At 43.7% G+C, this 25,656-nt stretch overlaps 1 protein-coding gene across 5 annotated transcripts; it reads right to left on the reverse strand.

Annotated features, from left to right (window-relative positions):
• Positions 1–67: 67 nt before the first annotated feature.
• On the reverse strand, positions 68–24,063 carry CDC27 (cell division cycle 27). 5 transcript variants are annotated; one of them, XM_063178982.1, is made up of 19 exons: positions 23,900–24,063; positions 19,431–19,506; positions 16,759–16,906; positions 15,659–15,784; positions 14,652–14,749; positions 14,019–14,173; positions 13,683–13,897; positions 13,061–13,175; positions 10,986–11,119; positions 10,765–10,864; positions 10,402–10,609; positions 9,319–9,488; positions 7,901–8,053; positions 6,388–6,596; positions 5,512–5,629; positions 5,154–5,282; positions 4,379–4,453; positions 3,473–3,653; positions 68–1,388 (listed from the first exon to the last, which is right to left on the reverse strand). In XM_063178982.1, the coding sequence occupies exons 1-19, from the start codon at positions 23,924–23,926 to the stop codon at positions 1,306–1,308; spliced, it is 2,520 nt and encodes an 839-aa protein (XP_063035052.1). In that variant the 5' UTR covers positions 23,927–24,063; the 3' UTR covers positions 68–1,305. The 5 variants fall into 5 exon arrangements, with proteins under 5 accessions (XP_063035052.1, XP_063035051.1, XP_063035054.1 ...); XM_063178981.1 differs by having other exon boundaries at positions 9,319–9,491; positions 23,900–24,061; XM_063178984.1 differs by having other exon boundaries at positions 10,986–11,101; positions 23,900–24,060.
• Between the last annotated feature and the right edge of the window lie 1,593 nt (positions 24,064–25,656).

Raw genomic sequence — 25,656 nt, forward strand, 5'->3', positions numbered from 1 at the left:
CCTAAAAACCAATAGATTAAGAAAAAAAAAAATTAAGACTGATCACAACAAATACAGTGCTATGAAATTTGTATCATTCCCAATTTATTAGGCATAAATTGCTCTTTAAAACTGCTTGTATCATACACTTTCTTTATCATCACTGCACAAAGGGCACCAATTGCTGCTGCAGAATGCTACAGAGAGCAGTTTGGACTCACTAACGTGGCACAGCTTTCTCCTCTCAGAAACAGACCCTCGAGGAAAGGAAAGTGTTCCTAGAATGGGAAACTGAAAGAACAGCTTAAAAAAATAAGGAAAAAGACAAATAATTGCACATTTTTGCATCCTGCTTGGACCACACTTTACAAAATAGTTTTCAAAGTGATAGCAGACCTAAGGAGATACTGATCTGAGACAATTATTTGATGCATTTGACCAAGGTTCTGATTGTATTAAGGCTTCCAGTCTTCCCACTCTCACAGGATTAAGGATTTGATGTTTCACATTACACTTGTATCTACATTTCTCTCTTGATTTTTTTCCCTTTATTAATTTTTATTCTTCAAAAGGGGAAGAACAAGTCAAGGGGTGCATGAAAAATGAAGCAAGGTGGTGCTGACAGAAATACAAAGTAAACACTGACCTTTCCAAAACCGGGTGAATAAATTAACTCATGGTTAGAACATGAAAGCATTTGATGAAAGCTCTGATCCTGCAATGTGATTCTCCTGCAGCTGCACCCTGGGCAGGGACAGGGCTGTTTCACGTGGCCTGACACACGCCCAGTCCTGCTTGCTCACTGGAGACACTGCAGCTTTAAGGTCATTGACACTCCCTGGCATTTAAGTTACACTACAATATGCAAAAGTCTTGAACAGCCTGTTTGTCAACACTGTCCTCGGAGAACTTGGAAATGAGGTTCAGCACTCTGCTTACCAAGAAAGACCCAAACTAAGACACATTTCTGGAAAAAGAACAAGACACCTCGTCATTAGTACTATCCCCACATCTACTGGCTTCCATACATCAAAGCACAAGTCTGTCTTCCATGATATTTTTTTCCAGCAAGGGGGGAGTTCAAAACCAGCATTTTCTCCTCAGTCACTGCCATAAATGTGTAAGAGCCAACTAGTCAGACTCAGCAGCAGCTGGATATTGCACTGCCATGAACTCTGCTAAGTTCAGGTCTGAGGTGCACTCGTGGTGTCAGTGGAGAACAACGACAGTGCTGGCTCAGAGATGTAGAACCCAGGATGCCAAGGAAGGGGAGAACACGACAGTACCAGTCACACACACTCAAGCTCAGACACTGGCTCTTGGAGGTTAAAATTCATCACTTTCCACGGCGTGGAGCTGCGTGTCATCCGCGTCCGTCATGCTGCTCTCCTGGGACTCGTCTGTGCCCACTGTGGGGACAAAGAGACCTTGGGTCAGGGGCTGTCCCCCTGCACAGCACCCCTGCCACCAGCCCAGCCCGGGCAGGGCAGCCAAAGCATTCACAGGAAAATTCTGCTTCCCCCCAAATCACCTGAAATTAAAGTAATTTGTCCCATGTACCCCGAGAGGGTCGTTCAGCTGAGGCTGTGGAAGTCTTCCACACTTTCTCTGCACAGCCTGGGAAGCTGAACTGTGACACAGCCCAACACTTATTTTGTTTATGCTTATTGGACAGATTAAGCTGTTAGGTTTTTTTTGTTTTTAAATTTTTTTTTTTCTTGTTTGGTTGGTGTTTGGGTTTTTCCTGCACTGCTCAGGTGGGGCTCAGCAGCTCCAGTCTCTGTCTCCATCTCCTGGTCAGAACAGGCTCAGCCCGGGGAGCTGGGGCTCAAAATCACCCCAAATACAACTGCAGGGAGAGAAAAACTGGATACTTCCAGAAGTGCAGTGCAGGGTAAAGTTCCCATGTTAAAAAGCACACAGGACCAATAAAAACCAAGGTGATATACAGTTATCACCTTTCCCTATTTTTCAGTTGGAATTGCAGGACACAGCCATTTAGCTATTAGTAAGAATCCAAATTCTGCTGTATTTCCTTCTTTGTGGGAAGAAAATTAAATTACTTATTAGCATTTATTTTTTATCTCTATTTCAGCCTGCAGAGAGGTCGATATTTATGACTGTCCACGCTTTATGGAATTTAGGTTTATAATCAAAAGCTGAGAGAAGAAAAACCTGGGCTGTTCCTGTCTGTGAATTACTCTCCATAGTGTTTTATTTTCTCTTGATCCAAATCAAACTGCTTCCATGACCTTCATCAAAAGCCACCTTTTATATTCACCACATCAAGTATTTTGATCCAACATCCAGTTTAACTTCTGAAAAAGCATCTACAGGCAACTTTAGCTGCCATTCATTTACTCTGAAGTTATTTGATGCTTTATGATGGAATATCTGCAGCCCTGGGAATGCCTTGCTCTCCTGGGATACTCTTAAACCACCCATGATTTGTATAAATTTAGAGTTACCACAATCTCTGTCCTAGTACATCTAAAGGAATTTCACAACCCTCTATGCCATGCTTTCTGTAGGGACAATATAGGAATGTGCCCTCTGTTAATGGAGTGACAAAACTATCCTTTGTCCCCTCAAAAAAAAAAAAAAAAAAAAAAAAAAAAAAAAAAAAGAAGCCCATAAGTTTCTCTCTTTGATTAGGTGAAAAAGCCACCTCATAGGCCTAGGGAACTTCACCTCAAACTTATAGATAGTTAATTAGACAAAAGCCACAAAGTCCCACCTAGGCCATTTACTAGAAAACGAAAAGACAACAAAAAAACTAATCACTTTTGTGAGGTGTTTCACCAAGAGCAAAAACCTCTTGCACCTGACTCAGTCTTTCTCTGTTTATTTTGCCTTTCATTAAACCTTTTTGTTTCCGACACTGCTGATTTTATGCTCCCAAAGGTAGCTGAGCTATCTTGAGTGAGTAACAGACCTCCAAGAGCTTATGAGACCTGGCTGGATGAAGCTCCTATTACTGGACAATGAATGAATTCTGAGTGAAGAGCCTCCAGAGCTCCTACTCACTGGGCAGAATGTTTCACCTATTGAAGCTGGCCCTGTCCCTAGGGTTCAGTGGCAGAGGCTGCAGCACAGAAATGTTAAAGCTGGCCCTGTCCAGGGCTCAGGGCAGAGGCTCCAAGAGCACAGAAATGTTTCACCTGTTTAAGCTGGCCCTCTCCAGAGCTTAGGGCACAGGCTACAGCACAGAAATGTTAAAGCTGACCCTGTCCAGGGCTCAGGACAGAGGCTCCAGGAGCACAGAAATGTTTCACCTGTTTAAGCTGGCCTTGTCCCTAGGGTTCAGTGTCAGAGGCTGCTCCTAGGCTGGAGCACAGAAATGTTTCACCTTTAAAGCTGGCCCTCTCCAGGGCTCAGAACAGAGGCTCCTGGAGCACAGAAATGTTTCACCTGTTAAAGCTGGCCCTCTCCAGAGCTTAGGGCAGAGGCTGTAGCACAGAAATGTTAAATCTGGGGCTCCTGCAGCACAGACCTGACTCGTAGGGGTAGCACTCGCTGATCTGCTCCTCGCGCGTGATGGGCTCCTCGTCGTCGGGCAGGTAACGTTTGTCTATGGCCTCCTTGATCTGGTTGTTGGCTCCTTTGGGATCCAGGTCCATTGCCCAGGAGAAATTCATTAGGGCCAGATGTGTCTGACCCAGCTTTTTATAAACCTGAACAGAAAAATGGCAGAAAAGGCTGCATTTATATAAGGCTGCTACTTGAAGGTTTGGGCGATGAATGTTCCGCAGTTCAGTGATGTTTTATGGAAAGCAACAGAGGGTGGATATGAAAAACTTATTGTGTGAGCCCCAAGGGAAATAAATATGTGTGTTTCTACTTAAAAATAAATAAACTAGCAGCTAAGAGATTCTTTATAATTAAGGGCAGATGGGGAAGTTATTTATCTGTGTTGAGGATTTAAACAGTGAAAATGCTTCAGTTTGTCTAGACATGGCCACTCATGTCAGTTTAGAGGTCCAGCTACTCCTGGACAAAGCCCAGTGAACACATTTCAGCACAAATTCTTTTACCTCTCTCCAGTTCAAACAAAATAAAGAAATCTTGCTGATAGAGAGTTCTCCAGGTCTGTGTTAGAGGGAAATTTTTCTTGGTGCTCCCAAGTGACCAGACACTCCCCAGCAGAAAGTTACAGAAGTTATTTAAAGCTTTTTAGCAGAGGTGGTGGTGGGAAGGAGGATTTCTGTCACTAGATCACTGCTCTGGCATTTCACACAAGAAAGGTTGGAATGTAGCTGCTTCTTGTTCAGTATTTAAAGCTTTGGGAATTTTTAGAATACTGCTCCAAGTGGAAGCATCTTAGTGACAGGCATCAAATTTTCTCATTAAGTAGCAAAGGAAATTAAAGAACTTAGGATCACAGTGAAATTTTACCTACCTTTCCTATTAAAAAGTAAACAAGAGACTCTTTGGGAACAATCTGTTTCAGTTCTTCAAGTTCTTGCAAAGCCGACTGAAAGGTTGGAGAGAGTGTTTATATTAGGCATTTGAAACCAAACACTTTTAGAGAAACTTCTACTTTACTTTTAAATTAGTTCTTGATGCTGGAGCTGTTTGCTGTGACAGTCACCTGGCATCATTAAGAAATTACACTGAAAAATATTTAGTTTGCAGTTAGAAATAAAAAAAAAAGTTTTAAGTAAAGTTTTCCCTTTCAGTGTGCACACATTTCTGAGGCAAGTTTCAAACAGACTTGGCTTGTCTTCTGGAGCCAAAAAACACTGGCCAGAGGAAAAGCTGCTGGATAAACAGTGTGGGAAGATCTGTTCTAAACAGGGTTCAGGTCAGCAGGGAATCAGCCCAAAACTGCTTCACTTCTGACTCTGCACTCCACAACACAACCTTGGAAACAGCTGGTTCTTATTGCTGTAATTGGATATGGAGCAGTTGGCTGAGTTTTCTTAGTAATTTAGTATAAATTCATGATAGTAGGTCAGACTAAAATAATAATTTAAAAAGCAACACCTGATGGCCCCAGATTTTATTACAATCAAAACATTTAATGCCACCCTGCTGAGGGTGGCACTTGCCAAAGGAAATGCTTCCCATGTCCCAGGCTGTTCCTGCAAGCCCTGGTGACCTGCAAACATTCCCAAGGCACCCCCATTCCCAGCTCCAGGAATTTCAAGGCTGCCACCAGCACCCAGACTGACCTTGTACTTCTCATTTGCAAACAACACCGAGGCTCTGTGGAATTTGCATAGTGGGTTCTTGGGGTCGATGTTGATTGCTTTGTTCAAAGTGTCCAAAGCCTTCTCAGATTTTTTCAGTGCGTGTTGGACCTGGCACACAAAGAGAGGCAACAATTCCAAAAGGGGAAAAATAACAGCTCATCTGCTGGGCAAGGACAAACCCCTCTGAGCATGTTTACTTACAACCTGCTCCTTTTAGGAAAGTATTGGCCCACTGCTAGACCAAGTCTGATTTTTGTTCTACAGGAAGAAAAATCCTCCTCACCCCCTCTGCACCCCAACCCCTTCTCCCCACCCAAGTCAAGTGCCATGTACTTACTACTCCAATGTGACACAGCAGGACTGAGCTCTGGGGGTTGATATCAAGTGCTTTCTGGAAATGCATTTCTGCCAGACTGAACTTCTCCTGTTTGTAATAAATCATTCCCAACCCGTACCTGCAGCACAGAAACAATTCTGGTAAGTGGCACTGGATTTTAACCAAATTGGTTTTTGTCAGTGAATGTGACATGGCAGGAATGGTTTTTAGCCTTGCCAGCCCCATCTAGGGTGGGAAGGAATTTCCTGGGGGAAAAAGCTGTCTAAAATTTTATTTATTTTTGTTATCCATTAGGTGGCTGAAGAACTGATGTGTGACACACAGCAAGACTGGCTAAAGAAAAGGACACAAAAGTTATTAACACTATCACACTTACAGATCTAACTTTTACTGCTTTATATATTAAAAAGTTGTAAGATACAAAGTGTGTCCTAAGGTATGAAGAGACTGAGATCTCATCTCTCCAACTGCAACTGAGGACACATAATGCACAAAGAATGCTGCCCAACAGGACAAAATAATGGGGTAACACAGCCTAAACCATCTATGAAAACAAAAAAAAAAAAAAAAAGTGAATTTTCTGCCTTCCTTGTGAAAGTAGCCCCCCATCTTCTGCAGGAATGGCTTTGCTGTTTTCCAGGAGGGAAGAGTGGAAAAGATGGTGGCTGTCCCATCCCTGGGAGTGTCCCTGGCCAGGCTGGATGGGGCTTGGGGCAGCCTGGGCTGGTGGAAGGTGTCCCTGCCATGGCAGGGGGTGACACTGGACAGGCTGTAAGGTGCCTCCATGAAACCCCAGCAGAGCAGCAGCCAGGAGCTGCTCCTCCAGAGGGAATCCTGCAGCCCAGGGAGCAGCAGGCTTTATGAGGGCAGACCTACCAGGCGTTGTAGTGCCGGGGGTTGACCCTGATGGCGTTTCTGAAACAGGCCAGAGCCTTGTCCAGCTCCTCTGTCAACACAAACTCGTGGCCCAGCAGGGTGTAGGCATAGGCATAGTTTGGATCCACCTGGATGGCCCTCTGGAAGAACTTGATGGCAATGTCGTGCTCCCTCTGCAAGCTGAAGCAGTTTCCTGCTGCACACCAGGCCTGGAACAACAGCAGGGCAGGAGCAGAACCCTTTTTACTACTCTGAGTGACTAAATTTGAGCTGAACACATTTATCTATACTGATTTAAATAATTATAAACAACCATAATATTAATTATATTAAAATTAAATATATATTATAATTAAATAATTATAAATAAATAAATAGTAATAAATCAACAGTTAGTTCAGGCTCATTCCTGTGAGGCAAGCAAGGCTAAACACACCTTCTAAAATAAATAAATGAATAAATAAGCAAGCTGAATTACAGAAATGGAGAATCCATGGACACCCAACAAGTCTGCACCAATTAGATCCTTTGATGACTAATGACTAAATCTTTTGAAGGTGGTGAAAAGGCCAGAAATAAAACATCTTTGATATTTAGGAATAACAAAGGGGGAGATGGTACTTTATCTCTTCAGCTCCCTCCAAGTGACAAATCTGGAAATCTGCAGAGGAAGAATTTTAGCAACAACCTCCTCTTTCCCTGCTGCTCAGCATCCATCAAGACTGTAAATACCACAGCCCAGGGTCTCCCACTTCCCCAAATTTTTAGCATCACTGCCAAAGCACATAACTATTTTCCACTGCTTGGATTAGAATCTGCATTTCCCTCTATCCTGACTAATCTTACTACAAGCACCAACTGTTCACTGAGGTTGTTTTCCACTCTTAGACAAACTAACAGGATAACATGAATTGGATTTCCTCCTCCACCAATAAGATTTCCAATATCCTCTGCAGTTTGCTTAATTCTTAAGAGCACATTTATCAACTCACATATTTTATTTTTACTGTGGCACTCATTGAAAGATTTCTGGGTTTTGGCACATTGTGACTACACTACCACACACCCTGCAGTTTAATGGACTTTGGTTTAAAAAAGTGCAACATCATGTCTGGAAATAAACTCTAGAACAAATATTTTAAGTGCCAGTGAATTAACTACAGCAATTAAAAGGTACAGGAGAAAGATATTCTTTATCTCTGCACACTGGCAGCAGCAAGAGTGACTGACTAACCCATGATCTTCCTGGCTGAATGCTGCCAAGGCAAATTTAAATAACCATTAACAGATAAAAGGTTTCAACCTGTTCCACATAAGATGATATTCAAATTTTAAGGAGCCATTTCAGGCATCAGCAGTTCAACAGACAACCCTGCCAGCTCCCTCTCCAGTTTTGTTCAGGTGTGTTCCCACTGGAGAGTACATTGGATTAGAGCTCAAAGTTCTGTTCTGAATCACTGATTTTACCATGTACAATTCCCCTCTTCTCAATCAAGCCCACAGCATTTTATACCTCTGGTGAGTTTTTATCCATGTCTGTCAAATCCTTAGAAAGAACTGAAAGGGCAACATCTTTCTGCAGATGCCAGAGTGTTGTTGAATAGATTTCCATGCCTTCTACTCTGTAGTTTTCAATCCTCCTCACTTCTGAAAATATTCTCTCAGCCTGAGAACAGAAATGAAACTTAAAATAAAATTCCACCACCAAGGCAGAGCACAGAGGTCAAGGACCAAGGCCTCACACCCAGCCTGAGCATCCTCTTTGCTTTTTAAGTGTTCTACACAGAGCTGCAAGCCCTGAGCTTTCCTTTCAAGGGAAGGAAGTGACTGGATCCCAGGATACTTTGCCAGCAGGAATGCAGCCAGCTCTCCCTCCTGCTGACTCAGCTGCATTCCTGTTTCTGCCCATGCTTGAGCGAGGCAAAAACATCATCCACAAAACCAGAGAGAGTGCAACAGACTTTTATGGGCCAGGTATGATTGCTAACCATCCAATAAAGAGTGACAGGATAGGGGGGTGATGGTTTTACACTGCCAGAGGGCAGGGTTAGGTGGGATACTGGGCAGGAATTGTCCCCTGGCAGGGTGGGCAGCCCTGGCACAGGGTGCCCAGAGCAGCTGGGGCTGCCCCTGGATCCCTGGCAGTGCCCAAGGCCAGGCTGGACAGGGCTTGGAGCAGCCTGGGATGGTGGGAGGTGTCCCTGCCATGGCAGGGGTGGCACTGGGTCGGCTTTGAAGTCTCCTTCAACTCAAACCACTCTGGAATTCGGTGATTAAAATCTCCAGCCTCACCTTTGTAAATAATCTATGAAGCACCCAGCATCTGTTCCACCTGGAAACAGACTGTGCACAGCTCAAAACCTCCCTCTCCTTTGTCTCCTGCATACATTCTGTCAAGGAGTGCTTGAAAAACTTAGCAAACAGGCACATCAGCTGTCAGGAGAACAGTGCCAAGGAGAGGAACTGTGGGATTACCCTGAACTGCTCACTTCTTATTCTGGAGCAGTTTGGCATCACCTCAGCTGTGCCAGTGCTTCATTTGTGAGGCTGGGAGGGAAACTGGGTCACTGATGTGATCAGAATTGACTACAATGGAGAGAAGTTTTTTGGTTTAGAGATCAAATTGTTGAGTGATCTATTCTAAAACAGTGCAATGCAAACAATTCCCTCAGCACAGCAGGAGATAGAGACAGGACACACAAGGAGGAGACCCCAACACTTGGACACAAGAGGAAATAACATTAAGAAAAAAATTTAGGAAAGCTCAATGAGAAAGCAGATTCAAGACCCAAATCCATTCCAGGTGTAACTTTTATATTGATCCATTTACCACAACTGCAAACTTCTCCTGGATTTTACAGGAGACCTGCAGGTTTTGTGTAAAACTGCCAAAGCAGAGGGAGAAGAGGAAGGCCTGGCCCCCATTCCTACCTGCATGTACTCTGCCAGCTCAAAGTAAGCTCTCCCAATTTGGCACAGCACCCAGCCTGTGTTGTAGTGGTGGGATGGCAAATGGCTCAAAATATTGATGGCTTCTTTGCAGTTGTATGAGCACAAGGCCAAATAACCTTTCCCCATGTCCCGGAGAAGGCTCATCAAACCTTCTAGGAGAAAAACACAATAAATAAAAGTAGGGAAAAAAAAAAAAAAGACAGCTGAGACTTATTTACTTGGAAGTGCTAACCCCAAAATCTCTCCCTTGTGCACTCCTCTTATGGAAACCTTTCAGGAGTTTCCAAACAAGGTTCATATACTCTTAACATTATATACTTAATTAATATGAGCATGATATTCTGAGTATCAGCCTCTGTAAGGGAAGCTAGAAAATAAGGAATTCTTAAACTCTGGGGCTCGGAGTGAGTGGAGTTCTGCATTTCCAGCAGCTATTCAAACATTTCTTTAGGTCTGAGCAGTTCCCACAAGCCTGGTAGCCATGGATACATCCTCTTGCTGCCTGGAAACATTACTGAGCCAAAAGAGGGGAATTCAGCATTTTGCTTAGGATTTTCTGACAATCTGAATAAAGATTTGTTTTTAAACAAATGGGAAACATCAAGGGAGAACAGACCACATAAAGCCCATGTTAAGAGGTGACTGGGTTATGAGTAATTCCTTTGGATCAGTTTCCAAGGATAATACTGTCATAAATCATACACTTTAAAAATTTGAAGTTCTACTTTATAACAATGTAACACAATCATAATAATATTACTTATTCTATTATCATAATTTATATATTACATAACAATTAATAATACTTTATATACTTTAAAAATACTTTAATCATTAATAAGGACCAGAGCTTGCAAGATTTATCTGCTGACAATTACCACTCTCAATATTCTTCACATGTTTCTAAGTTATCAAGATGTTGAATTAAATCAGTTTTTATCACTACACAAAGGTGAGAGCTGCATGCTAAATGAAATGGGAAAGAAGCAAATACTGAAGCAACATTAAAACCCAGATATATCAGATTTTACTCTACTACAGATCAACAGTGCTCAAACAGACCTGCTGCTGCCTTCTGTAGCGTGAAAGCTTGGATTTGTGGTGCAACCGTGGAAATTTTCCCTTCTGAAATGATGGAAGAGTCCAGTTTGGTAATTTCCAAACTGTCATTTAAGTTTGGTTGAGTTATTCCTCCCTTATTTGTTTTACTTTTCGTTTTTCTGTTTGGAATCTTAGGTGGAAACTTCATTTTTAATTTTTTGCTATTTTCCTGCAAATAAGAAAAATAAGAGTTACATCCATAAGAATCTTTTAAATCCAGAAATCTAAATTTGAGAGCAACTGCTACGAATAGGTGGAAATTGCCAGCTGGGCCAGTGGAATGGGTGAGAAAGGCAGGGATTGGCAGCACTGGGGGTTTGGTACCTTGGTTGTGGAGCTATCACTGGTGAAGAGGCGAGAGCTTCGCCGAGGCAGCGCGTTGGGTGGAGCAGCAATGGTTGGGCTCAATACCTGAGGTGTTGTACTGAAAAGGAAAATTTTACATTACACATTGGAAGGTATACATTTCTTCGCTCCACTTTTAAATAGTAACAGCTTTTAGATTTGCTTTAAATAAAAACGCTGCAGTATTATGATTGTTTTACCTTGTCTGGGGACCAGAGCTCTGTGTTTGTGCAACAAGGACTGGAGTGACTTCCCGGCTGTTCCCACTCTGGGAGAAAACAGATTTTGTTCCAGCCTGGCTGATCCTGCTGACAGCCTGCACAACACAGAGTTTCTACAGGTTGGTTATTATGTCACTCAGGAGTCTCCATCTCTGCTGTGCCAAACCCAGCCCACTCCACCCACCAAACACTGCACCAGGAGAAACAGAATTATTTTAATAAAGGAGAGGGTTCCCCCATGCCCAGGGAAAGCCATCCAAAGTGTTTCTCCTTCTACCTGTTAATAACAGCAAGTCTACAAAGCTCATGCACATTATTTGAAGATATAGAATCTTTATCTAATGGCAAGAAAGTGTATGTTAAAGTGCTTGTGCAAGCAAGTGTATGTTAAAGGGCTTGTGCAAGCACAAAAGGGAATTAAAATACATCACATTTAAAGGCTTTTTCCTGCAGAAAGTTGTAAAAAAGAAACCACAAAAAAATAAAAAGAGATTTTTAAATTATCCTATTAAAATCCCATTCAGAAGCCATTCACAAACTGCACAGCAACTCAGCCTGTTTTCAGAACAGATCCTCCTCTTCATATTTTTTTTAAAAAGCTTAAAAAATTATCTTTCTGCCCACTCCAGGGACAGACATTCAATTCAGTGATGGCTGCTTGGAAGAGACACCAGGAAAGGACAAGTGGATCAACACCAGCCCAAGCAATGTCACTTTGTGCATGATCCAGCCCCTGTCCTTCTGTTCCTGTCCCAGATTCTGTCACCAGAGGATGGTTTAGGTGGCCAGGAAACTTCCTGCCCACTCAGACAGGAAGCCCTTGGATTCATCCTAATGCTTCACTCACTTATGTAAGTGTTTCCTAGGAAACTGCCTCTGTTCAGCCACAGCTCCACCAAACCTTGTCTGACACAAACTGGAAGAGCAAAGTGGAACTGGCACAGTCACTGCTTGCACTGCACAAAGCACGAACCAGAATTTAGGATGTTTATTAAAATGTATTTAATGTTTGTGTTTTGGGAGTGGCACAGCTCCATCTGGGCAGGGCCTAAGTGTGGAGTAGTGAAATTTACACCTCAGTGCTGCTGTGTCTCACTCAGCAAAGCAACAAAACAGCAAAATTGACTTGATTTCCCAAAGCTCTTCAGCTGCTGGAAGAGCTGCACCTTACAAACTTCATTCCCATTTTCAGACTCATGGAAATTTACCTTCCTCTATGTGCAGAGTCCAGCAAAAGCCACTGTTTGCAAATGGTCCTGAGCAAGCACAGGGTGGGAACTGGATCAGCCAAACAAAGCACATTCCTCACTGACTGTTTTAGCACAAGTCCCAAATTTCCCTTTCAGAATGGCACAGCATCAAGATTTGTCCAGAGCAAACGTGGCAATTCAAGTTCTAATTTTTGAGATTCAACACTATTTCAAAATAGTTCCCCCTATAAAACACCAACACTCCTCATGCAACTTGTAGATTTACTAAAAATACAGGGAAAAATCCTCAGGTTTTTGTTTTTAGAAAGGAACAAATAGTTCTTCAACTGTCACCAACATTCCACCTCTCATTTATCACTATGGCAACTACAGCAGTTTCTTCCTGAGTGAAGCAGGCATTTTTTAGTTTTAGCAAGACTTTGCTGAGTGAAACAGCACCATCCCCTCAGTCCTTCACAGACCAGCAGCAGGATTTTTATTATTCAGGTCTGTAAACTACAACTCAAGAACTACTTGCAAGAGATCAGTAGCTCTCTTGAGGCTTCAGAAAACAAATAATATAAATAAAACAAACAAATTCCAAGTCTTCACACTCCACCCTGCAAACTGAAAAGTTGGAATCTCCTGTTGTTGGGAAGCTTCAGTGTCTGTACAACCCTTTGTGATGGGAGGTGGACAGAACACAAGAGATCTTCCCTAGGTTAGTCCAGCAACCACAGCCTGGGCATCTGGGGGGGGAAAACTTAGCTCCCATGTTTTTTCCTCTGTATTTTGGATTCTTCTTTCAAGTGCACTGCAGTGCCAAGCTCTGAGCAGAGCAGCTGAGCTCAGAGTGCAAGGTACCTTCTTTGAAGGTGCTCCGGTGGATGGCACATCGATGACAGAGGAGGAGTTGGTGTAGTTCTGTAAATAGGATCCATCTCCAGGGCTTGGGGTTTCTAGTGGCAAAATTCCAAAGCTGAGAACAAAACCAGAGAGGAAGGGTCAGTGTGTGAATGTTAGAGCTGGAGAGCTGGTCTGATGCAGGGGTTAAAACACAGACTCAGAGCATGGAATATCCTGAGCTGGCAGGGACCCACAGGATCATCAGGAGCTGGACTTCAAGAAAAGCTCTTTACAGTAGCCTTTCATAGTAAAGTTTATTCCAGAGCAGCAGCATATTCCTTCAAGTGACACTTGAAGGAATATGATTGATATGATTGACTCAAGATATTGCTTATTGCCATGTTCTATGTTCTCGAATCAACAATTCCTCTCCAAATAACCAACTGCTTGTTTAAAAAACCACAAGAGCTCAACACTAGGAGCAAGAGCAGTTCCTGAAGTTGTCTGGGTTTCCCTTGCACAGAAATTGTCCCACCAAGTGCGTCTGAGTGTGCTGTGCAGCCCCAGCCCTCCTGCTCCAAAGCCCAAAGAGCAGCAGCAGCTCAGCCCTGGGCACGGGTTGGCCATGCCAAGGACTTACCTTGGAGTGAGTGGGCTCAAAGCTGCAGGTCCCCCCAGTAAACTCCGTCCAGTTTTTGGTTTATTTTGAGCCTGTTTGGACAAGATGGCAGTTCCTGACCCCAGAGGGACAGAATCTGAGGAAATCACAGCCGAGTCAATGTAAGACATGGAGGAATCTGAATTCAAGGAGGAATACTTTGAATTGGAGGACTCTAGGTTGATTCTGTTCAATTCCTAAAGAATAAAAGGCAGCTCTTAGGTACTCAGGGTATAGTTTAATTAACATTTTTCAGTTAAGCTGGATAAATGAGCTGATTTCAGTAAATGATTTTACAATGATTTGAGCAAAACTCACAATTGTGTCCTGGGGTGTCTCCATGAGGACACTCTCAGGCTGTCTATGGGATATGTTGTGATTGGACACCACTGTTGTGCAAGTGTTGGGCAGACAGCTGCTGAAATTCTGTAAGGATGTTAATTTAAATGTTTGGTCAGGGTCTGGCTTTTCACCTGTAAGAATGGAAAGAGATTTAATAATTATTCCTGGGTCTATACACTGAATATTCAGTCTGAATCAAGGACAGGGGACAAAGGATTTTAGAAGTGTTTTAAAACATTTGGGTTGGAAGGGACCTTTAAGAACATGTCATTCCAGCCCTCTGCAATAAGCAGGGACACCCTTCACTAGACCAAGTAACTCTCTGTACTAAAGCAGAAGTATTTTCTACTACAAAACCCTTGACAATCAATATTTTTAATAATTTTCATATGTTGTTTTTTCAAGCTATTCTCAGAAACAGGCTCTAAGTGTCTACTAAATGTAGGCTGGAAAGCACATTTGGATTGTTAGACCCACAAGTGTATAAATAATGAAGATGGAAGAAAACAAGACAGAAGTTTTAAACAATGGCAAAGTATTTTAAATGAATTGTCGCTCACACAAATCTCTCCCGAGAATTACATGAGTAAAACAGTTCTGCAGACTCACCTATTTCACATAGTGATTCAAAAGGGGACCAGAGGAAAGGATTTAAACTAAGGCTCTTTTGGTAACATTCTGATCCTTTGGCAAGCCGGTCTGTCTTGCTGCAAAAAGAATGAAACAGTTCACAGGGAAACTTCAGAACAGCACTTTTGTCAAAGAGAGTTTTCCAGAAGAGGAGTTGAAAAACAAAAACATGTTGAGAGGCATAGAAACACTCCTCATCTTTCAAGCCCAAGAAATACTGAGTTCTTTTGAAGTTACTTGACATATTTAGACACAGTTGTCAAAAAAAGTTACATAAGCTCTAGAATAGCTTGAGAATTTTCATTTTTAGGAAGATGCAGTTCTTTGCAACAGCTTGTTTCTTTTTTGCCAACAGTAACCTGATTGCCAGCCTTCCAGCCTTCTTAAGTATCTATGGATAATATTTTTGCAAAGAAATTAGCAGCTAAACTGAACACTTAAGTATTTGGCTACAAAGAAATAATACTGAAAATAATGAGAATAGATACAGAGAAGAATCCAAGAGCCCAACTACTCCTATTCAATCAATCATTTACATTTACTGAAACCTTTCTTGGATCTTAGCAAAATCAAAACATGATTGGCAAGTTATTCTGCCTGGCACCCTCAGAATTTTGATTTAAGGGTTAGAGCTACACATGTATAACACAGATAGTAAAAATCTAAATGGTAACACTGAGAAACAGGCTGAGAGTTTTTCTTAGGGAAGAATTCAGAGCAAATCCAAAGGTATTTAAAAATCTCAGACTTTTGGATTGCATTCTTACCCACCCAGAAAAGAGGAATTTGTGTTTTCAGTCTTTGGGTGAAAATGAAAATTAACCATTCTCAAATCAGACTGATTCCACAACTCCATCATGCTCCAAAATGGTGTAACCCAGGGAGAGGTGTCTTCTCTAATGACTAAGGATATGTTTGACTAAACCTGGGCTTGGTCAAGTAAAAACCTTCCAACTTTATTGGACAAAATGAAAAAGCAACTTTACCAGTAGACATGTCCCAGTAAGGAGAGTGTAAAGCATGCAGAATCACCAAACTCCATAACAATGTCATCATGGCTTTTCTGTTTATTCAACACTCCACCAGACAAGATCTGCTCTCCTTCTGCAAGCCTTTTTAAAAAACAAGAGGTTTAAAGGGGTTACAAGGCTCACAGTACTGGCACTCCAGTGTTTTCACCCTGCTGCAAACAAAAACAGAAATCCACTGTCAGTGTGCACAGGTTTTAAACCACAAACCAGTTCCTGCAAATGAACATTAAGTAACCCATGGATTCCTCTACAACAGGGAGGTTCAGGACTCTGCAGTCAAACAGCTCTACTGGGAGGGAAGAAAAACAAAACAAACCCAAAAGCACAAAATTCAGCATGACTTTTCCAAAAGTGATCAATCCCAGCATGAAGGACAAGAGAATCTTCATTTGATCTTTGAAGGTGCTTTATCTAAGGAGCTTAATTTGGCTTTGTTTCCCAAAGAAATACAATCTGTAAGGCCCCCCATGCACTGAGTTAAGAGCCAATATTGGAACATGGCAGAGTTCATGGATTTTAAAGCCTTTCCTTCTTGCAAGAAGGGCTCAAAAGGAGAATAAAGGGTCAACCTGCACCTCCTTCACCTGCAGGAGCAGCAGCACTCACACAGAATGGGCCACTGGCTGTCAGGCTTCAAAATTACTTTATACAACTGCTAGGGTGAGAGGCATTTTTCAGGCATCTGAGCCCAAACAAATCACCTTTTCTTGCCACCACTTGAAATTTTACTTGTAGGTGTATGCTTCTATGAGCACAGAGCATCCCCACAAGAAAATAAGGCAGAGCTGTATAAATGAGCCCATATAAGATCTGTTTTCTCTCTACACAGCTTGGCAATTCCTGTCTAAGTTACTCAACAACTTTTAGAGGTTTTTGCAACATGGGTTAATGCTCATTAAATCCATATCTAAAAGCAAAATAAATTGAACTCAATCTTTTGTGCTGAAGGACCAATGAATTTCTAGTTTATACAAGACAACATCTTCCAAAGAGAAATCCAAGCAAAGAAATAAATCCATTTGTAACCCTGGACAGAACATGAAGGATTTACTTACTTGCTGAGGTCCACACAACATTTTGCAAGCAGATATTTACACTGTGGGGTGGTACAGCTGTGTCCCTTTAGGAGCCTGTAAGCTTTGTAGGCCTTTCCTGAGCGGTAGTAACACGTTGCCAGTAAAAACAGTGCTTCTTCTGAGTGAACTGCAAACAAAACCATCAGTTAGGTGTTAATCACTTTAGCACAACAAATTTGGGGGCAGGGAGTAAAAGCCAGTTGTGGACAAGATGGAATAAAATGGGTATGATATTAGAAATTCATTCCTGAATGAAGTTTCTTTATCTGTTGGTGATTACCAAACTTCCTATGCCATTTCCTTGGCTAGTCAGATGAACTCTTAACATCTACAGCTTTGAGGGAACTTTGATCCTTCTGGCTACCCAATCTGAATAAATGATGAGCCAGCTTGCAGTTAGAACAGCAGCAAGCCAAGCAAAGCAGCCAGGTCAGAGCTGCTTTACCAACCTGCTGGCCACACCAACGCTGACTTGACTCAGAGTGTCACCACACTGCAACTATTTAGAATTAATGTCTATTTCCAAATTTTCTTCCACTGCAATTATATACCATACTGAGGATGTTCTACTCAAAGAGCTTGAGTTGACATCCAGACCAGACCCACTCATGATTACACCATAAAGTACAGAATCAACCCCTGAAGTAACTTTAATCCTTTCTGTAAACTCACTGATTTTGTACATCCATGGTGGCTTAACCCAGCCTGTACCTCCCCAAATGTTACACTCAAATCACCCTCACACAATGATATTTTAAATCAAAAGCTGTGTATGAACACAAGCAACTTCAAACCACTTAATAAACCCACATTACCTTTATACTTTTCAGAAGACATTACCCTGCAAATGGAATTCAGCATTAAATACACAATTTTGATGTTTGTTCACCCACCTATATGGAAATCTTTAGAAAAATCAATATGAGCGCTGTATAAAAACCTCTTTGGGAATCTGCCCAAATCCTTTGCTTCACTGAAAACTGACTATTTTAAGTTTTTGTCATCACCCAAACAGTGACAATGGAAACAGAAGACCCAAACAGAGGGAATTTTATTAGCCTTATCCTAAAAACACAGAAGACCTTTTTGAGAATTCAAGTTAAATCAATTTTTTTATCCACTACTTTAACAGACTTTGAGAGTTCTGAGAAACTACCAAGCCACAGATGTCCTATCAAGGACAGTAATTACAGGTAGACCTAAAACAAGTTTCTCTCAGGGTGAAATCACTCCTGCCAACATGGAGCCACTGTATTCAAGGTCTGCAGCTTCCACTCTGCAGTGTAACCACTTATTTTAACCAGGAGCCAGATGTTTTGTTAGCAGTTAATTGCTTGCACCAAGTGTCAGCATTCATGCTGCTTTCTCTCAGCACTGCTGGCCACTGAAAAAGACTGTTTGAAGTATTTTTGCAGAGAATTATTCTGCAAAGATGTGTCACTATCAAGTCAGGTATTTTTCTCCTGGCTGCTGCAAAAAGTGGATTCTCTTTGTTCCAAAATCCTCGGCAATTACCTTCAATCTACCATTTCCCTGCCCCTCACAGTGTGTTGTGTTCAGGGGAGCTCTGTCATCCCTACAATGCTATTTTCTTCATAAACACCTGGATTATCAGGTTCCATAATACTCTACACAGCATTTCTCATTTCAGCCCCAGATCAAACACCCCAGATTCCATTTGTAACCCTGACACAAGGAAAATGAAGCCTTTATTTCTCAAAATTTAGGTCTGTGCTTCCATTGTTAAGAACTGCATTGTGGGCATGGCAGGCAAAATATTTCACTACAAAACAAGAGCATGAAACAGCTTATACAGTTTAATTCCAACTATCAGCTCAGGTTGTTTAACATGAGAAATTATATGACACTTGTATTGGGGTTTTTTGTGTTAGTGGTTAGGGAACAATACCTTTTAAAACAGAGAAGGAAAGCTGACCACCAGTATCAAGGAGAAAGAAGTACAGAAGAACAAAAATCTTATCTGAGGTCATGGAGAAAAGATTAAAAAACAAAAGGTGCTAGAACACACCAAAGAAGTGTTTCAAGGAGCCAGAGAAAGTATACATTTGTGTTACTGCTGCCTGCTCACTGTCCAAGATAGCCCAGCTTTACAATGAACTAACAATTAGCAGGGATTCAGCAGCAGATACCTGTTCCATATGTTCTGATTCTCACTGTCTCAGTTTCACAGTGCTTTTCTCTCACCATCACAAGACTCTCTTTGAGCCAATCAACATATCTGAGCAGCATTATCAGCAAAGACAGCTTTCAATGTCAAGCCAATTTGTAGAATTTGTGTGCTGCATCTATCCTCAAGTGCCCTTGGAAGAATACAATGCTTGAGGGTCATTAAAAAACCCCCAACATTCTCCCATTTGATACCATAAACCAGATCACTGTAAACACTGCACTTAAACACACAAATCTGAATTTAATTTTAAGGAGATTTTACTGTAAAATAACATTGCTGCTGTTACATGATTTGATTTTTCCAACCTAATTGCAAGGCATTCCTCTGCTTTCCCCAAGCAGAAAGCTAAACTTCATTATGAGAACAGGAAGAAAATAAAGCAGGAGCAGAGGCTCACAAAACCCAAAATAAAGTTGAGAAAAAGCATTTATAAAAAGGTTTATAATTGCAAAGTACACACCTTCAGCATATAACCTTTCTGCGAGGAACACGGCATCGCGATAGGCGTAGTGGTTCAGTGCTTGCCAGATAGCAGCCTGCAAGGCAAGAAAACCATCTCCATTTAGCTCTGAAAATGCAAAAAACTCATCACCTCTTCCTGGCAAAAGGCAAAGTTCAGCTTGGTTTATAGAGCTATAAAATTAAAGGGGAGGATTAACAGGCCAGCCGAGTTGTATTTGTTTCAGGTAATAGGAAGGAGGGTTAAAAAACCCCAACAAACTCTGCACTGAAGTCATGTATCAACCTCAGAGTGTTTCTCACTCATTACCAGCCACAATCATCCAAACCCCTGAGAAATTACTGAGTCTTAGCCTGGTGCACAACTCAACACCACACAACAACACCTTCAGTGAAGATAAAACCAAAATCCAACCCCAGCTGGTCAGAGTATCCCATTAAAGCATCACCTCAGGATGCCAAACCAAAGCCCAACAGGCCCAGAAACCTCTCAGGGCTGGTCAAGATGAGACTTGCAATCTAGAATTTCTCTAATGCTCATCAGCAACCAAAGACAAATAGAATTTGCTTCTAAAACCCATGAGACACTCCAAAACAAAAAGAAATATTCCACAGGGAAAACAATACTGTCCTGCAGTGCTATTCCCAGCTGGAAAGTGCCAATTTCATCTACAAAAAAAAAAAATTAAAAAAAAATCCAAACATCACAGTTACATGTACCATATGCTACTTCTTCCAACACAAACTTGACAAACACAGGGTGTGAAAACTGTGCAAGTTCTCTTCACGGGAAGCCCACACAGCCGTCATGAACAGCACACACCAGGGCTCCCAAGTACTACAGGGAATGTTATAAACAATTCTCTACAGAGAATCTTTTTTCTCCTATCAGTAGATCCAAGAATATGCTTAAGAAGTCAACAGGTGCTTTTAAGCTTGTGTGAAAGTATTTGGACGTATTTAAAAGTGAATTCTCTTAGTCTGATCATTACAGTACAAACACACTATTGTTTCTCTCTGGTTGTATTCCATGTTTGAGATAACTGAGCCTCAGAGCCTCCTGAAGTGATTCCTCCCTGCTGCCTTGAAAGGATCCCAGGCTGAAGGTGGTTCCACGCCCTGCAGACAGAGCAGGACAAACAGGGAGATAGAAGGTCAGGGTTACAATCTTTTAAGCCATCCTGAAGCCAGAGCAGCCCAAGGTCTCCCATTTCTCTTGCTCCCAAAAGCAGCTCTTCCTTCACCAAGTCACAAGTGACATTTAGATGAACCCAGCCAAGTCGTGGCAGGTTAAAAATCCTGTCTTTGCAGGGCTGTAACCCAGCCAGCTTACAAAACAAAGGTGTGGGGGTGGGAGTGGGAAAATCAGGGTCATCTGACTGCTCAAACCAGAGCAAGTTGCCAGGAACAATCCTGCCAAAGGCTAAGAGGGGACACGAGGGATTTGGGGCTGTGTCACAGCCACTTTGTAAGAGTTACACTACACCCTGGCTCAAATAACAATTCTTGTGGAGCAGAGTCCCAGTGAAAGCAAGAAACAGGCTGGTAGAACTCCTGTTCTCTAGCAATTATCACTTTGCAGCCCAAAATGTGCCTCCTGCCCTCAACTGACCCGTGCTGGAGTCTGGATCCTCACACACACTCTCCTAAAAGAGCAGGAAGAGGAAGGGAAGGCAGCAGGGAATCAGCCATACCTATGCAGCAACAATTGTCCATGAGAACAGATGTCTAAACCATGAGTGTGCCTCAAAAAACAGGATTTCTTGCCCACTGTCTACAAGGATTAATCTCAATATAGCACAGTAATTTAGTTTGTTCTAGAAGAAGCACAGTGCATGTACACAGCACTATGGTACACAGTTGCTAAACCACACCAGAAGAATGTTCTTAGCTGCCTCATAGGAAGGAGAAAAGTTGGAAGAGTTTCCACATTTTATTCAAGTGTGCTTGCAGAGAGGATAAACCTCCAGGTCCTAATCACTCTTTTTAAAAATAATTAATTTGAAATGCAAAATTAACAGGGAATTCCAAAACTACACAGCCCTGCAGCAAGGCATCTTCAGAAAGGAGAGCAGGAAAATAAAATCACATTCAGACAGGTCCATCTTCTACCCAGAAAATCCGGTGCATTGTCCAAGTGTCACTTCAAATCTAAGCCAAAGAGCTCTGAAGAGATGTTCTCTTCTGACAGTTATCCAACCTTGGAAATTGTTTTCCAAGCTGTTTTAGCCTATATTGCCATGCTAAGCAGATTCTGCCGTGGTTTCAGTCCTCAGGGTGGGCAGGGAGGAGAAGAGCTCTGGGATGGGCTGTGCTGCATTCCCCACTCACACACACTCTGCCCCTGAACCAGCACACGTTGGTCCTGCAGCCTGCAGCCAAGTTCAAGCACCATTCCAGTGACTCACAGATGATCACCTTGAACAGCTAAATTCCAAGCAAAGTGCTCATTTTCTTTCCAAGACGTTTTTTCAGAAGTATTTGGAAGGCATCCAGCCTGTTTCTTAGCACATGGGACACAGTTTTTTGTTGGAGCTGAAGGGTTTTAAATCGACCCAATCAGGAAGTACAAACTCTGGCACTCTGTTCAACTTCAAAGAATTTTAAAAGTTAGCAAAAACCTAACCAGTGGCCAGAATGCCTTCTGGGACGTGAATTTCATGTAATTAAAGCGCAACATTTATAAGGCTACATACAAACACAAATTCTGTTATTTATCTCCCACGCTGTGACAAATAAGTAACATCACAGCTGTGAGGATGTAAGGATGACAGTTTTTTCCTGGAGTGCTGAGCCCTGTAGACATCTGAAAGGCTGGGAGAGAACAGACAAATAGACAGGAAAAATCTCTGCAATGACAAAAATGAGAACTAGTGTCAGCTTTCCCAATCATTTCATTTAAGTAAATTATAAAAACAGAGCTAAGTACGTGGACTTCAGCTAAACTGGGAATTCAGAAACACAACAGACTTTACCCAGTCACAAATAATTCCTAAACTTACCAGCACTCCTGTAAGCAAGGAACAGCAGTAAAACTGACAGCAGCAGAACTACTGCTAAAGGAATGATCTGTCATTTAAAAGCAGAATCAAAACAAATGTAGCCAGTCTAAATAAATATATTCAACATAGCGTCAAAACATCCAACTTGGGAAGAGGTTAAGAACGGAGAACAGCATTAGAGTGGTCTTTACCTTGCTGAAATACCACAACAAGACCCCACATTTCTATCAGAGAGCTCTCAGGAGAGCAGATATTTCCACTTGGTCAGTCCAGTTAGCACAGCACTGGAAACATTTGGTATTGTTTCCTGTCAGCTTCACTCATTCACACCGCAGTGCATTCCTGCTTCCTTTTCTATTGTAATCCCATGTTTTCCTAGAATGCCCAGCTGGTGCAAAACAACCAGGCCAGCTCCACAGCTAACACCATGGTGCAGGATGGCCTCTGCAGGACAGGGACCAGCTGGCCAAAAGCATTTCCAGCACTGCACTGACCCCTGCTCTCAGAGGGGATGAGGAGAGTGGTGCCATCACCAACACAAACCCTACAAGAATGCCCTCACTGCCACCATCTTCCACAGACACGGTCAAGGCAGCAGGATGGTTTTCCACAGGAGCCTTTCTTCCCCTTCCACCTTTTCATTAGAAAGAAAAGAGCCAAAAGCAAGAATTCTCACTATGCCCATTACAGAACACAATCGTGTTCTAGCAAGACACTGCTGCCAGGAACCTCTTGCTGTAACTAGAAAAAAAGCCCAAAACATCCTGTTAAAATGCTAAAAATATATATTTTAAAAAGAATGGCAATATGAACGAGACGACTGATTAATGAAAATCATGAATAGTTAGAGAATGGCCATACAGGAACTGCGGAAAGAAAAAGCAGCTCTTAATTCTGTGAATCACGACTTCTGGAAGGGAAGGCTGAGCACAAGAACAGGAAACCCATCAGAGTAACTGCAGGGAGACTGAAACACGAGACAAAAACGAAATTCACATTTTTTTCTCCTCTAGGTCTCCCATCAACCCGAAAAAAAACAATTCCTTGGGAAGGAGGAACGTCCTTCACTCGCACCACACGGAGGGATCCGAGCACGCTGCGAGCATTTAAACACGACACGGCAGCGAACGCAGGAAGGTGAGCGAAGTATCAACAGGTCTCCCGGGGGACCCGCGGGGCCTTTCCTGAGAGCCCAATGGGCTGAGGAGCGGCGGGGACACCGACACCGACCCCGGGGGCCCGGGGGGCAAAGGGGCGAGCGCGGCCGGCCCGGGGATGGGGACGGGAGGCTGGAAGGGGAAGCCCGGCGGGCTCCGGCAGCAGGGAGGGCGGAGGAGCTGCAGGTCCTGCGGGCCCACCGGCCGAGGGGCCGCCGGGAGCGGCCCGGAGCCGCGGCCCCGGAGCGGGCGGGGCGGCCTAAGCCGGGCCGGGCCAGGCTTTGGGGCCTGAGCCGCCCGGGGGTCGGTACCTGGACGGGTTCCTGCAGCACCGTCATCCTGCTCTCCCCGGCCTCCGCCTCCTGGTCGTTGAGCCCGAGCGGGGTGGCCCCGGTCCCGGCCCGGCTCAGAGCGAGTCACGGCGGGGCCCGGCCCGGCCGCGGCTCATTTGAACCCGCACCGACCGTTACCGGAGCGAGCGAGGCCGGCGGGCGCCGAGTCCGCCCGAACCGGCGGCGGAAATACCCGAACCCTCCGCCGGAAATAGCCGAAGGCTCAGGCGGAAAGAGCCGAGCGTCGACGGAAAACAGCTGGGAAAGCCGCGCTCGGCAGCCGGGAGGAAACTCGGCGCCGGAGATGGCCGAACTGGGGCGGAAATGGCCGAGCCCAGACGGAGATGGCCGAGCTGGATCGGAGGTGTCCGAACAGAGGCGGAGATGATCGAGCAAGGACGGAGATGGACGAGCGTGAGGGGGCTGGTGAAGCCTGGCCGGGCCTGTGGCTCGTCCCTCAGAGCCCCCAGGGAATGCAGAACTCGCACTTGGTGCCACAGAACGGGCTCTGGGGATCCCCAGCTGTGTCAGGAACCCCCGCGTCTCTCGGGGTGCTGGTCCGAGGGCTCCCCCTGCCATCACCAGCGCGTCCTGAGCCTGGGTTGGGCTGGTGGTTCCTGCGACCCCATTCCCATTGCCGGGGTCGGCACGGCCCAGGTCCTGTCCCTGTCACTGAGGGGTCCGTGCTGATGGTGCTCCCCACGTACATTCAGGCACGATATCGCAAAATCGCAGGATCATGTGAGTTGAGAAAGACCTCCCAGATCATGAAGTCCAATGTCACTAGACCAGAGCACTGAGTGCTACATTCAGTCGGTCCTTGGACATCTCCGGGCATGGGGACTCCGCCAGCTCCCTGGGCAACCCCTTCCAATGTTTAACAACCCATTCTGTGAAGAAACTCCTCATGATGTCCTCATATCCAGGAGTAAAACTGACAGACTGCAGTGTAAGTACATTGCAGGTAATTTGCCAGTTACAACTTGGTTGTGTTTGAAAGTGCAATATCTGGCACATAGAGCTTTAGCAAAATAATGGAATAAAGATGCACAAGTAAACACCAATTTATTAAATATACTGACCTGTCAATGGCCACCTGCAGCTAGCAGAGGCCTTCCTTCTCCAAATCCTTCTGTGGGCTTGCTGAATGAGCCATAGCAGCGCCCTGATGCACGCACACCTACACACGGACTCTGTGCTCCATCTCTGTTCAGTGCTCTGCACTTGCACTCGGGCCCCAAGGTCAGATCCTGATGTGCTGCCAAACACACGTGGGCAGGGGCTGTATCTTTATGTGAGAACAAAAGCTGTGTGTGGAGCAGGAGGGCTCAGCCTGCCTCCTTCCCCTCTTTCTCTGCAAGGTGTAGTTACAAATTTGTCACTGGCAGCAAATCTGCGGGTGTTTGCATTCAGGGTGTGAGCAGGCAGGGCTTTCTTCAATCCTTCACCTGAGACAAATAACAAATTTTAACTGCAGAGCAGTGCTGTGCCCTGGGATGCACACCTGGTTTCCTAATCAGGTTGTTCCAAGCCATTTTGCCAGACAAAAGGAGGGTGTGAGTAACATGACAGTGAAGTCAGAAGAACTTTGGCCTCACTCACTGATGATGATGATGATGGTGGTGTGTGTACGTGGTCTGGGGCTCCAAGGAAGGAGCCTTTCAAGGAGCACAGTCCATATTCACCCTGCTCCTGATCTCATGCACTGCAGATAACTCCTCCTGGGGATAAAAGCT

This window comes from Melospiza melodia, chromosome 30 (genome assembly GCF_035770615.1).
Source record: "Melospiza melodia melodia isolate bMelMel2 chromosome 30, bMelMel2.pri, whole genome shotgun sequence".
NCBI lineage: Eukaryota > Metazoa > Chordata > Aves > Passeriformes > Passerellidae > Melospiza > Melospiza melodia.